This window comes from Hibiscus syriacus, unplaced genomic scaffold, assembly GCF_006381635.1.
Source record: "Hibiscus syriacus cultivar Baekdansim isolate YM2019G1 unplaced genomic scaffold, ASM638163v2 tig00110781_pilon, whole genome shotgun sequence".
NCBI classification, from domain to species: Eukaryota; Viridiplantae; Streptophyta; class Magnoliopsida; order Malvales; family Malvaceae; genus Hibiscus; species Hibiscus syriacus.
Window position 1 is genome coordinate 89,664 of NW_024062859.1, and position 14,020 is coordinate 103,683.

General features: G+C 33.0%; 1 protein-coding gene and 1 pseudogene across 2 annotated transcripts; both read right to left on the reverse strand.

The window, feature by feature from the left end:
- Positions 1–225: 225 nt before the first annotated feature.
- LOC120140084 lies at positions 226–1,750 on the reverse strand (annotated as a pseudogene).
- Positions 1,751–3,577: 1,827 nt separating this feature from the next.
- LOC120140078 lies at positions 3,578–12,728 on the reverse strand. 2 transcript variants are annotated; one of them, XM_039155129.1, is made up of 12 exons: positions 12,524–12,728; positions 12,360–12,438; positions 12,179–12,287; positions 11,937–12,086; positions 11,596–11,727; positions 11,030–11,180; positions 10,901–10,939; positions 10,746–10,820; positions 9,181–9,240; positions 8,603–8,667; positions 4,266–4,355; positions 3,578–3,760 (listed from the first exon to the last, which is right to left on the reverse strand). In XM_039155129.1, the coding sequence occupies exons 1-11, from the start codon at positions 12,590–12,592 to the stop codon at positions 4,313–4,315; spliced, it is 972 nt and encodes a 323-aa protein (XP_039011060.1). In that variant the 5' UTR covers positions 12,593–12,728; the 3' UTR covers positions 3,578–3,760; positions 4,266–4,312. The 2 variants fall into 2 exon arrangements, with proteins under 2 accessions (XP_039011060.1, XP_039011061.1); XM_039155130.1 differs by having other exon boundaries at positions 3,608–3,760; positions 12,179–12,272; positions 12,524–12,723.
- Positions 12,729–14,020: the final 1,292 nt, after the last annotated feature.

A 14,020-nucleotide genomic window follows, 5' to 3' on the forward strand; every position in this document is an offset into this window, starting at 1 on the left:
TGTCGGTTCCTCCTCAGAATTTTTGTATAAAATAATTAAGAATTATGTTAACAGGATAACGTCCATTTCAAGTATTACACTAATCATGATGGTTTTATTTTTAAGACTAATTCTTCACGACATGATCAACTTCTATTTTTTCGATTATCTGCTTTCCAGTCAATGCTAACGACTTAAGCACTTTTATGTTTCCAACAAATACAATATAGGAAACAGAAGCATACCTTAGCAAATACTTTGCAGGATTGTGTGAGCATTCAAAATGGTGAAGAGACCATGCTCAACTTCCCAGATGTTTCACTCTTCACTGCCTGAAGAAAAATCCCAGGAAAAGAAGTCAATTAATCATCACAACAAGACTTCAAATGAAGAAGATGAGAAAGTTAAAACCTTTTTCAAGGAGCCTCCATACATGTCATGATAAGCAGATGTAATAGCTGCCAACTGTGCCCTACTTCTTTCACTGAATATGCGTATAAAAGTTTTCTCATCAGTTCCAAGCTTCTTCTCCCCTGCTTTGAATAGATCCTTTGCATTTTCATGGCCTTATCTCTGTCAACTTCAACCCCTTCAGAAACGGTGGGTACTCAGATATGCAAGCAAGAGCTGTACAAATAACAATATCAGTTGCTTAAACCGAGTTAAGTCGAACTTCAATTTTTGATTTTGAATTTGAAGCAAACTTTTCAATTTTAAACTCAGACTTTTAAATTGAGCTAAACTCAACAATACTCGAACTTGACTCACTCTTTTATAATCCTAAGCAGGGATAAAATTTGAAAAGGAACACATCAAAACATAGTTATGCGAAATATACCGCTTGATGATCGCCAGAGGTGTGTTAGTGCAACATCTTCCCGAGCAAAATCCCAAACTTTGAATGGTAAATTTGTTTGATTAGTTGAATCTGGGATGGGGTGCGAGAAAATATAACTTCGGTTGCACCAGCAAGATTTGTTACGTTTGACACAATGCCTGCCTGATCACTGTGGCGTCACGTTCGCGGATCATGCATCCATAGCAACACGGCCGTCTGAGATTATATGATAAAAAACTCAGCATGCACTCTATTATATAGAAACAGGCGCACAACTGAATTCTAATTCACCCTAATGTTTGTAAAGTTATCACAAACTTTGTACTTGAGATAAGAAATTCCCAATTAGATAAAATTATTAATTCATTAATTGGTTGAGACGTGAAACTAATAATATGATATATGTCAGGTCGAAAGTGATGATTTGACATTATGTGTTAAAAAATAATAACGTATTCAATTTGTAAATAAAATGATAAACATGACATGACATGTGTCAAAAGAGATAACATAATAATCTTACGTCACCGAGAAACGTTCTCGCTACTGTTAATCAATTATGGTTTTGATCTTGTCAAATACAATTTTATCTCAAAATAAAACAGCGGAGGCGTAGGAAATAAAAGAAAGAGGTACCTCTAATTTTCCACTAAGCTCGGACACCAGTCGTTTGAGAAGGTCTTCGGAATACATTGCTTTATACTCATGTTGGATAAAGAACGGTGTGGTGCACCACGGTGGGAAAGAATGTTGACGACCGTTGCAGTATCGCATCCCAGCCCTGTAGAAAAGTAATGTCACAGCCAACAACAAACAGTGAACAAGTAAATTTTAGAATAAGAAAGGTAAAAGGAAAGGTACCCTTGAAAGCACGGTAAAGCTGAATAGCATCGTTCTCTAGGTAAGAACAGGTGGAACGCTCAAAGTTGACATCTTTGCTTTGCTTTGCTGCTGTCTTAATTCTGAAAATCTGGGTTTTGGAACTCCTCCTGTTCTCTAATTTTATAGTCAGCTAACCACACGGTACGACCTTCATTATTAGGAACTCAACCACTCCACAACCATCTACTTCCACTCCTCATTCAGTTCTATTTAATTTTTTAATAAAAGATTAATCAAACTGTATTATACGATTTTTTTAGAAATTTAAAATTAAAATCAAAAGATATAAAAATTGATATTTTCGAATCAATTTAAATCGGTTCAGTTTTGTAGTTTTTAACTGTTCATCATTTTTCAAACTCGAAAAAAACAAACTTTAAGTTTAAATAAAGTGTAAAAACACAAATATTAATTCATAAAAAATATATTATGTGTATTATTTAAGTATATCTTATAATAAATTTAAAACAAATTGATTTAGATTATTTTATTTTAATTTGATCTGATTTAAATCAAAAAAATTTCATATAAAAACCGGGAAAAATCATAAAATTTTATATCAAAATTCAATTGAAACCGAATGTAATGAAAAACTCGAATTAAATTAAACCGTACAATTCATTTTGGATCGATTTATCATTTGATTTCATTGCCGAGTCCGATTAGGAAACCGCAAGGCTGCCACATTTTCTTCCGAAAGCCATGGTTTTTTTATATAAAATAGAAATTCATGGTCAACGGAAGATCGACCAAAAGGGACTATGATGAATTAATTCCTTTTCTGAATTAGTGGGTAGGTGGGAGTGGTGAAGGGACGTAATTGAAAAAAGTAACAAATATTGAGGATCTTTTTATTATTATATTATATTATTATATATATATCAATACCGGTGTGCGATTGGGGCTGCTGACTTGTTCCATTTTGTTCATGTTAATTATTCAGCCCTTGGTCTACTTGGTCTTGGTGATATTTGCAATTGTCAATGTCAAGTTGCAGTTGTGCACATTCCACTCTGAGTAGTTTCACATTTGAATTATTCGAGTTTGAATCAAATATTTACCATTTACATTCGATCATTTTGAGTTGGCATGCGTTCAAAGCTCCGGTTCGTTTCGAGGGTTGGTTGAACAAGACACCGGCAATGAAACCCAAAACTCAACCAATATAGTCAAATGTCCCTCATAATTTTAAATACTTAATAGATCATTGTCCTTCTAATATTTGATTATAGCTCCGTCCGTCTCAAAAGTAACCACGAAAAGCTACCCATCCAAAACGAAAACCTCCAAACTGAACTATAAGTAACTAAATACCATGTTATTTGTAGAAGACGAATTGATGAATTGTTGTGCATACCCATATAAGGTTGATATATAATGCTTTCCAATTGTATTGTGTTAAATATATTTCAAGACTCTTCCTGCAATGCATAATGTTCTTTGTACAATGATTGGTTGGACCATAAAATGGTGAAGAATAGTTGCACTTGCACAGTGTCATTGCATTACCATGATTTGTTCAAACATTAGAGATAATACTCATCGACTGACTGATGCAAGTATCCATCTTGAATCTGATTTTTTTTGTGTGTTAGTTATCCATTTACTGAAGGTGTCCACCTTGAAATATTATTTATGTCTACACTATACAAATTTATTTTATAAAATACATATGTACACATGCTCAAAAGTATTTTGACTTCGTCATTGTACTCGTATGTCTCTCTAGCCATCCTCCGAATGAATGATGGTTGCAGAAACATTAAATGAAATTAGATCATCTGTTAGAAGAGGCATGGGAGGAACAAGTGGAGTCATGTAATTCGCTTGTATATTTGATATATACGCTTGGACAGATAACTAGAAATGCAAAGTTGGCATTCTCTCTATGAACAGATGCATAATATTTTGCAAGACAATTTACCTACAATATCACTACAGCTTCAGTTCCAAAGAAAGGATGCCAGTGCCACTACTAGACAAGTTTGAGATGAACAACCTGAAAAGCTAAGAACTCAATTCATCTTTGCATTACAATCGATATGTTCGGGTGATACGGATCTGATCAAAGAACATAGGCATGTTAGAACTTCAAAATTCAACATTGCATATGACATAATCATCTTATAGATCTCATAACAAAGACAACCATTGTACTCGTGGCCTTGGCAGACAATTATTATCTTATAAATATCAGATCACAAGTTCCAGAGCGTTGACATTGGCGGAACTTTGTGATCTTCTTTTAGCATTTATTCGTTTTTGAAGCTGCTAACAGTAATTAGCTGATTCATGTTTAAACTGCTAGGTTTTCAGTGTTGTTATTGCTAAAAATCCAGCCCAATATCTGTAGAGAAAGTAAATTTGTGCTTTGCTTGTTTAACATTGTCTATGCCCTAGGACAGTAAGTCATTAGTCTTACAATCAATGTAAATCCAGATTCATCACTATATTTCCAGCAACTCACATGTCTTACACCCATCTTAAATCCCATTTAATGTAAAATATAAACTTTCATTGCTTGTTTGACATTTAGGCCTGCATATAATAAACTGACAACAATTACCTGTGCAAATCCATAAATAGCTCGCAAAATTCTAGCATAATCGGTTCCTAGCATCTGAATGACAACATCAGCCATAAATGTCCCCAAAACCTACAGTACATGAGATACAACCGATTGAAGAAGAGCAAGCCACAGAGTTATACCGGTAATAGCAATGCAGGTGGAAAATTTTGGGGAAAACAATGATTAAGATGAAGATAGCTTGTCGTAATTCGATACAAAATTGATCATTCAAATGTACCGAGGAAAGGTGTACCCAAAGTAGACAAGATTATTACAGAACAGTCAAGAACCCTATTTAAAACAAGTGATGTTGACCAGTATTAAATGTCTGATTTTGATGAATATACTATTAAAAACAAGTGATGAAGATAGCTTGTCGTAATTCGAAACAAGCCAGAGTTATACCGGTAATAGCAATGCAGGTGGAAAATTTTGGGGAGAAAACAATGATTAAGATGAAGATAGCTTGTCGTAATTCGATACAAAATTGATCATTCAAATGTACCGAGGAAAGGTGTAACCAAAGTAGACAAGATTATTACAGAACAGTCAAGAACCCTATTTAAAACAAGTGATGTTGACCAGTATTAAATGTCTGATTTTGATGAATATCCTATTTCACAAACTCAAATAAAGGAAATATCATATTAGACGTTGAATGCATCATTGCCCTGTGTACAGCAACACATGGGAAAAATTGGACACATCTTATTGTTTACATTGCCACAATTGAATACATTTGGTAGTAAAACTATGAGTTAGTGGATTTTGTAATTAAAGGAAATAATTGACAATCAGGTGCTCAAACTATGCTTTTACCCATTAATTAGCATAAATTCAACTAACTCTATCATTCAATGTGGCCCGCTGAGAGAAAAGAACTAGAACTATATTGAAAGACATGAACTAGAACCAGAACCAGACATTACCAATGCTGAAGCACCCTAGAACTCTATTGAATTGATTATTTTGATATGTTCTTTGAGGCTTACTCTACTGTTAACAATGATGCTTTTAGTTCCATACTTCCATTACATGATCATCTGACTAGCTTGTGATTGTCGTAACCGGTTTTTGCTCGGGTACTATTTTTTTTTATTTGGCGGGAAAATAAATAATTTTAATTTAAAAAATATTTTGGGAGTCGCCATTGACCTCTTTTGGGTTAGGTAGGTCAAATACCTAAAATAATCTTTTAAAATAGTTTTGAATAAAATATTATTTAAAAGATAAAACTGATATGCTTATAACAAAAAATTTTAGTAAAAAAGGATTCGTGGTCGATTACGTTTAAAGAAGGATTAGCACCCCTAAAACGCCCAAAATCGGTAATTTATTAATTATAAATGGTCTCTATTATCAGAAATTTAAAATTCAAAGATATATTTAATTTATAATTCTGTACTTCAAATTAATATAATTTAAGAAAATCTATTAATATATAATATTTTATTTATTTAGAAATATCAGAAAAGAGTTTATAGGTGCTTTAAGACAGATTTTTCCTTAATATTAAAAAATAAATAAATATTAAAACATTTATCTAAAAAATAATAAAAAGAAATTAATATATATAATTTATAAAAGTAAAATATTTATTTATTTAAAAATATCAGAAAATGGACATCCAGTTGTTTTAAGACTGCCCTTTCTTAATATTGATAAATATATTAAAATATGATTAAAATGATTTAAAAATAATATGTTAATTTATAAATAGGAAAATAAATAAATATTATTTTATATATATTTACATGACAAAATAAATATTATATATATATTTACATGACTAAATAAATATTATTTATATACATATATATACATGACTAAATAATAATAATAGTAATGATAATTAAATATATATAAACATAAACATATAAAAGTAAAATATAATTAAACAATGTTTAAAATAAATAAAATTAAAACTATAGTATTAAAATGAATAAAATAATAAAGCTTGTAAAATAAATAAAAATATTAAACTTAGGGACTAAATTATAATATTTTAAAATTAGATACCTAATTGATAAATAATTATTTAAAATTATAGTGGCCAAACATGCCATTTTACCTATTAATTAATTTAGTGACTAAATTAAATTTATATAAAACATCAGTTATTAAATGTAAAATACTAAAATTCGCAGACCTAATTCGATTTATTAAAAATATATGTATTAATAATGTAATTTAATCTTAATTAATTAATTGAGATTAAAATAAATATTATCAAAACCTAAGGGGCTAAATCACATATTTACCCTAATTATGTAATTGATGTCAAGGACTAAATTATAAATAAGTAAAATTAAAAGACCAAAATAAAAAAATCAGAATTAGATTTCAGTGACTAAAATGAAAAGTTACAAGGTTCAGATGGCTGCGAAAAAGGTTTGTCCATGTTTGCAAATTACGCATATACCCCCACCTGAAACAACACCGTTTTGGATGGGGTATATGATCCCCAAATGGCTGGCCCTACGGGTCAACACTCTCATTTCTTCTCTTCTTCTTCTCTCTCTAAAATGAGAGAAGAAGAACTCTCTCCTTCTCTCTTAGTTTCCCTCACCGGAGGGAAACGATCTCCGACCGACCACCGTCAAATCCGCCGCCGGCCACCACATCCGGTGGCCGAAAATTACAAAACCCACCCCAAATTAAAGCTTGGTTTCCCCTAAAGCTAAATCCAGAGGTTTTTTAACCTAAAATTCTACTAAAACGCGTAGATCTAAGTCTTTTTACCTTCGACCTTTGGCTTTCCGACGGCGCGAGTAGGCTCTAATGATCGCTATTACCTCCGTAAGTTTCTCTCCTCTCTTTTCTTTCGATATTTGGTTGCTGTGGGTAGTTGCTATCTGTCTCCCCTTTGTTCTGCTTTGTTGGGTATGGTTTTTGTAGGTTGCTCTCCGTTGGTCTCTATCCCTCTCCTCTTTTTCTTCTTTTTGCAGGTGTAGTCATATAGCCTCGAGGAGGCTTTTGTCGGACCGGTCAATAGGGGAAGCTTTGGTGAGTCACCAAACTTTGTGGTGACTCACCATATAGCAGAGACGTGGACGGCCGGCGTAGAGCTTCTGAAGACTTCGGTTGGGCAGCAACAGATGGAACGTTGGCATGGAGACAACAGAGGCGGTGGCTGGGATGTGGCCCTAGGGTATGATACCCTAGGGTTTGTATTTGGAAGGCTGTGAGCCGTTGGATCAAGCCAGATCCAACGGCAGAGAAGAGGAGCGGCGGCTGGAGCTGAGATTAAACCCTAAATGGGTTTTAGGGTTTCTGTTAGGTTTGGGCCAATCCGTTTTGTTTGTAACTGGGCCGGTCTAGTTTTGATTGAGCCTGTTTGTAAATAATATTATTTAGTAATAATAATAACAATAATAATAATAATAATAATAATAATAATCAAATGAAAAAAAACGAGTATCTTCAGTTATCATTTAATGAATTTGAACAAACATGATTACATAGGATTGTGTATCAAAAGTTGGGAGTAAAAACTTCCGTAACACTGTTATAAATGGTCTGCAAGATACTTTGATCTGAGAGTTTCTAGGGAAGAAATTTAAACAGATCTCTATAAGGATGATGTCATTAATGAGCACTTTCTAAACAAGTTCGTTGATTCCCAACTTCTAATCAGATGCACTTAAATTTTAAGGCATAGAAGAGGAAACCAAAGTAGGCGATTTCCGGAAAAGAGGTTGGATAAAGAAGCTGGTAGAGAGAACTTGGATTACAGAAGCTGCATTGAGAAGAATTGACCAAACATCTAAGCTGAAGTTTACTGTTCTGAATAAAGAAGCATGCCTTTACAAGCCAAGGAGAGTTATTCAAAATCATCCTTGACCTATGCTCACTAAACTGGTAAATGGACTTTTTTTATGTTTGCTTTAGTTTATTCTATTTTGTTGTTAATAATTATTTTCAGTTAAATAAGCTATCTTGCGAAAAACATGTTAAATTCTAGTATAGATAAATAATCTTTGAGACTCATTAAGCAATCACGATATAACTGAATATTGGTCATTGTTGGCTCTACAACCCTAAACCATAGTATTATTGTTCCAGTTACAATTCTACATTGATTTTATCCTCTCTTCTGATTGTTTTATTGGTTCTACTTCCATACTACGCTCATAATTTGATAGGAAAAAAGTAGGCGACAATCACATATCTCTATGAGGCACATTAAACAGTTAACCTTACTAACATCAAGAAGATGGGTTTCCATCAAGTAAGTCTTTACCAAGTTGAGAATACCAAAGTTTAATATGCATGGAAAAAGTAAATGATAAAAATGACGACAGCTAAAATTTAGAGTCAGAGAGAATCAATACAGTGGTCCAAGCAAATTCATCATACTCCTCAAGCCCACATATCTGGATGCAGCACCGGCAAAGCCCTGTCCATGATATAGAAGGCAGAGAAAGAAGAGAAATAAAGATGTCAAACAATAATACCAGGTCCACATGTATCATATAGTTTTAACATGCATAAAACAAATAATACAGACATATTAGTTCTCCAGCTATTCATAATTATATCTTAACAATGTAATAATGACGTAATGCTCTCTCAACAAAAAATTGTGAACAGAAATTATCTGGATTTGTTTATAATCAATTAACCCAAAAGGATAAAAAAATACAATGCAAACCTAACTTTTGGACTAACGGTAGATTAGAGGTTATCAATTGATATATTATTTATACTACAGCAGAGATTTAACTTGATATATTAATATCCAGACGCATGCACAGCCAAGCTTATGCATTACTAATTGGGAGAGAAGCATGTACCATTTGCAACCATTGAATCAAACTTATTCATTACTAATTGCAGAGTGTTTACCAATATGATAGTATATATTAACAACAAGAAACTTCATATTCTAGCATTCTGATGATAAAATTACCTGCTTAGCTGCAAGCAAGGCTGCTCTAGACTCTATATTAATAGCAGCTACCTGTCCCCCCTATACGTCAAGAAAGCAATAAAGCACATTAAGAGTTTCATAGCTAAAATATGTTATATATTCTGGTATCTCAGCCAAGATAATATCCACCTATATAAAAAGAGCATTATAGGTCGCTATAAGATGGCCAAAAAAGAAAAACAGAATAAGAGGGAATAAAACAAAGTTAAAATCAGTCAGTCACGTTACCCCCTGTCAGCAGGAGTCATAATGTCTTTCATGTTTACTGACAGAAAACAAAAGAGAAACTGAAAAAACACAATGAAAATTAAAAGAAAAAAGTTCTTATTTTCTAATATGACGTAGTAGTATACATATGTCCCTTGTTTAATACTTAGTAACTAACTCCTAATAAAATACTCTACTGGAAGATAAAGTTTATCCAGAGATAAAGATGATAAGGACTCCTAATCTTAAAAGACTCCTAAACAGTAGGTACTCTTAATAAAACAATAAAGTAAACATAGTTAGGACTCTAATACAATTCGACATTTACTCATTGAAGGCTTTCAAGGGTAAAAGACCCCTTGTTTCGTTTATACTTCCACCAATTGAAAGATGGTTGTGTAGTTCATACTTCATACCCGTCTCAATCATGGTAACCAAGAGCTTTTTCAGTGGACTAGCAAGCGTATTTTTTATCCTAAATGGGATGATCTGGATCATTTCCACCGGACTCATCCAGTCTTTGAGCCTATAGACAAGCTCTTTCTCAAAGGGGTTAATCTTGTGGATGCTTTTGTGGGTTGAACCTTAGTTGGCAAAGCCATTAGTTTTAGTTTACTAAATTAGGTTTAGGTATCTCAATCGCTATTTTATTCAATTGATTTCTTTCCTTTCAAAAACATTAGTTCTTTATTTCCATATATGCATGGCCTAAAATTATATTTTCCTACTTATGTAATAAGAATAGCAAATGGAATAATAAAACCTAAGTCGAATTTCTATTAAACAAAGAGATTTTTGTCTCTCTCAAATGAATTCTAAGGTTTGGGAATCTCTTAGTTGAATCTAAATTATCAATCAAAATAGGTCTACCCATAAATCAAATTACAGTTAAAAGAAAATTGATCTCTACTTCTTTGTTAAATGCCTAGTGACATGATCCTGTTCGCATGTTCTTAAACAACATTTGTAGCAAAAGTTGATCCAACCTACCCAAAACAAAACAAAGTCACTTGAAAATTCTACTACCTAAAGCATATGCAAATTGAAATTTGTTTGCTCTAACCTTAAAAAAATACTGGAACCTAAACCCTCTCAAGACTCTAACTTAAACCTAATTAATATTTGCTAGTGAAGTAGATGTGAAAACTAAAAGATCCACTTTAGATCCAAACTGGGTTAACAATCAAAACCAAAACCCAATAAAATTTGAACTTAATCAATCGAAAACCCAAAAATGACCTGAAAAGGAGAAAATTCAAATCTAAAAGCCAATGTAACTTAAAATTTCTTACAACCTATTTAGTGACGACTCTAGTTGTTATGAACTCAACTTTTACCTTTCTAAGAGCTTCCTTTTTCATCAAATAGTTGGCAGGTTCCAGAAACACCTTTCCAGACAATTTCTCCGTCAACTACCACAAACAACAAACAAAGGTTAATAAGATAACCAACGCAAGATAAAAGATAAACTACTAAAAAGTCAATTTCTTACCAATTGATAAAGTTTTGCCAAAGTAACCATACCCCCACCCTAAACAAAGGAAAGGAAAGAACTATATATCAAATTATATCAAGAATCAAAATAATCACTCACAAATGAAACTAGAAAAAGTATGGATACCTTCAAAATCATTGATTGGAATTCAGCTGTGCCAACCTTACCAGCAGCAAGGACCTGCACCTTCCACTGGCTGAGTCCCAATTCTAGACTATTTTGAATGTTGGAAATATTATTATTTTCCCATAAGCCTGGAAAAGTTCCCGATTCCTCACTAAACAAGGAAGCAAAACTAACAGTCATCACTAACAGTCATCACTGAACATATATAAACTGATTTTGTTTGTGCGTATGTGTGTTTTTTTCTCTACCATCTTAAGCAAATTGATTCCAATAATCCATTACAAATTAAAAAAAGAGAAACAAGCTAAAAGAGTTGTATGACTATTTAACAAGGATTTCGAAGTTTAGTTATTTACCAGTTTTATAGTATCATCTTTATAAACATTTACATTCATCATGTTGCAGTAATAGGGAGTTGTAAATTGAAAAACATTTTCCAAAACTAAACAGATCCATCACATTTATTCTCTACTTTGGCTGGCAAATAATTTGCTTATTGGGGTACTTGATCTCATGCTTTTGTATCATGAAATTTTTTTCTAAACATTGAGATTGAATGAGTTTACCTTGAGTACTCCCTCAATAGATGAAGGAAAATTTCTGCTTCAAGGTCTTCCGTGGACAATTTGCTTGAGCAAGGAATGTTCAACTTTTTCCTCGCAGAAAGCAGGACATTTCTGTATGATGGCCTCCAACCCCTAATCAGAAGATCAAACGGGATCGGTGAGAAGCCTATCGAAACAGAAACTCAGCTGACACCAAAAGAAATAAAAACTGTTACTTTCGACCATCGGCAACAATCTTATCATATGTTTTATTTCGTTTCAGCAAAGTGCCTTAGCTCCACTAACAGTTTAAGCAGGCATCCAACAGAACGAGAATCATGGAAGCAATCCAAGGCACTGACCTCAATGTTGAGCGGGCATCAGCGGCAAGGAATAAGAAACGTGATTCAAGACCTGCTATAAAAGCTTCTCTCTCCTCAACATTCTCCTCAATCATCATATCCTCCACATCATCTCCATTCAGCATAGACTTTAACAAGGGACTAAAGTAGCTGAAACTTGCAATAAAATACATTTGTTTTGAACCAAACATCAAAATAAAAGCTGAAATTATGGGTACTCAAAACCGAGCAAAAAGGGAAACCTGGGACCAAATAGGATTCTTTGAAGCTCATATAACTCGGCGTCCGAGGCTAGTTCAAGCACCAATCGAAGCTCCGGATCGGATTCATATACAACTGAAAACCAGAATTCTAAGCAAATCTCAAAGCAGTTTCAACACATAATTCTAAATTGTAACTTCATTTAAAAGAAGAAAAAAAGACCTTGGCCGTGTCTTGACACCGCGGCATTACTACAGCCCACCAGCCGAATCGCATTCGAGCGCCGACGCCAACCCATATTCTTAAAGTTTAAACAAAGTACAATTATGAGAAAAAAAAAGAGAGAACAGATAATAAATCGGTAATCGATGCTGGAAGTGTCTTACTGAGAAAGAGGAAGAGAAAGGAAGGCTAGAGGCGGCGAGGTGAGGAAAGCAAGATAGGTAAAGAGCCATTTTCACGAAAAACTGGTAATAGTATTACGATTAGGCGAAGAATCCCATGTCCACTGGTGTAGAAGCAAGTGTTAATATTGATCTGCAAGTTTTTTTTTTTCTTTTTCCCTCAAGCCACGAAGCAAGTGTTCGACTGAAAACTAGAAACCCGATTCCGGGTGTCGTTTTAAAAGCTGTAAAATACTCACCTCAAGATTTTAGGTGAACCGATTATCTATTTTCTTTTATATTTTTCTTCATTTTTAAGGGTTAATATAAAAATAAGGGCCAAAAATAATTTTAATTATTCCGACTATAACTATGGTTAAAAAAATTTATTAAATGGTACGCATTGTGTTTAGATAATTTTTAAAAAAATTAGAATAACAAATTAAAATTATATTTTATAAAAAACTTAATTTTTCAAAAATCTTAAAAAATCTCAAAAACTTAAAAAAAATTAATTATGTCCTATATCAACGTCGGTCGTCGATCTTTGCCGTCATTCTCGCCAATCGAACCTTCGCCCGGTCGGGCCTCCACCGATGACATAGCCACCCGACGACCCAGCCACTTGACAAAGCAAACCTGGCGAACAAAAATCCAAATTGTGACATTGAGGCGACCTGACAACAACCACAACGTCACAGACGACGAATGTAACACCCCCAACCCGTACCCGACCCAGATACGAGTCTGAGATGTCACATTGACTTTCTAAAACAACATTCTTACAAAATAATAGAACATTTGGACTTATATTAAGAAAATACAATAATATACTATTGAATTATGTTTCATTATAAACAAATTTAAGGAAAAAACGTTTTTATGAATAGTACTATAACATCCTCAATACCGGGTTAGTGATCAAATTGTAAAGTTTCAGAATTTGGTGACTAGAGTAGAACCATGGATTAGTTCAATAATTTATTTGAAAATAAATCATAAAAGTTGTTAGTAATTATTAGATGTGAAGGGCAAAAGGGTCATTTACAAGGAAAATAATTAAATATGGTTATATATACAAGTGGGTGGAAGGAAGAAGAAATCAAAAGGTTCCAGAGTTCTCTTCTCTTCTTTTTTCTTCATACGTGAAGGCTTGAATCAAAGGTGAGTCTTCTATTTAGATAATTTATGGATAAATTTAAGGTTCGGTTATGATCAGTAGATGATAACTAAGTTTAAGGAAAGCTTATGTTATCTTAAAATCAAAAGATAAAGGAGTTAGGGAAGATTAAAGATTTGAAGTTCTTGAGTGAAATATTGAAATAAAGTTTATAATAAGAATTGAAAGTTGAATTGACTTGCCATCAATAAGAATAAGAGATTTATGAAATTAGAAATGATTAATAACATAGTTGAAAGTTTAGTAAGATTCTTAAATTTTAAGAATCATGATGAGATATGGAAGATAAAGATGGTTTATATGGATATAAGTTGGTTTAA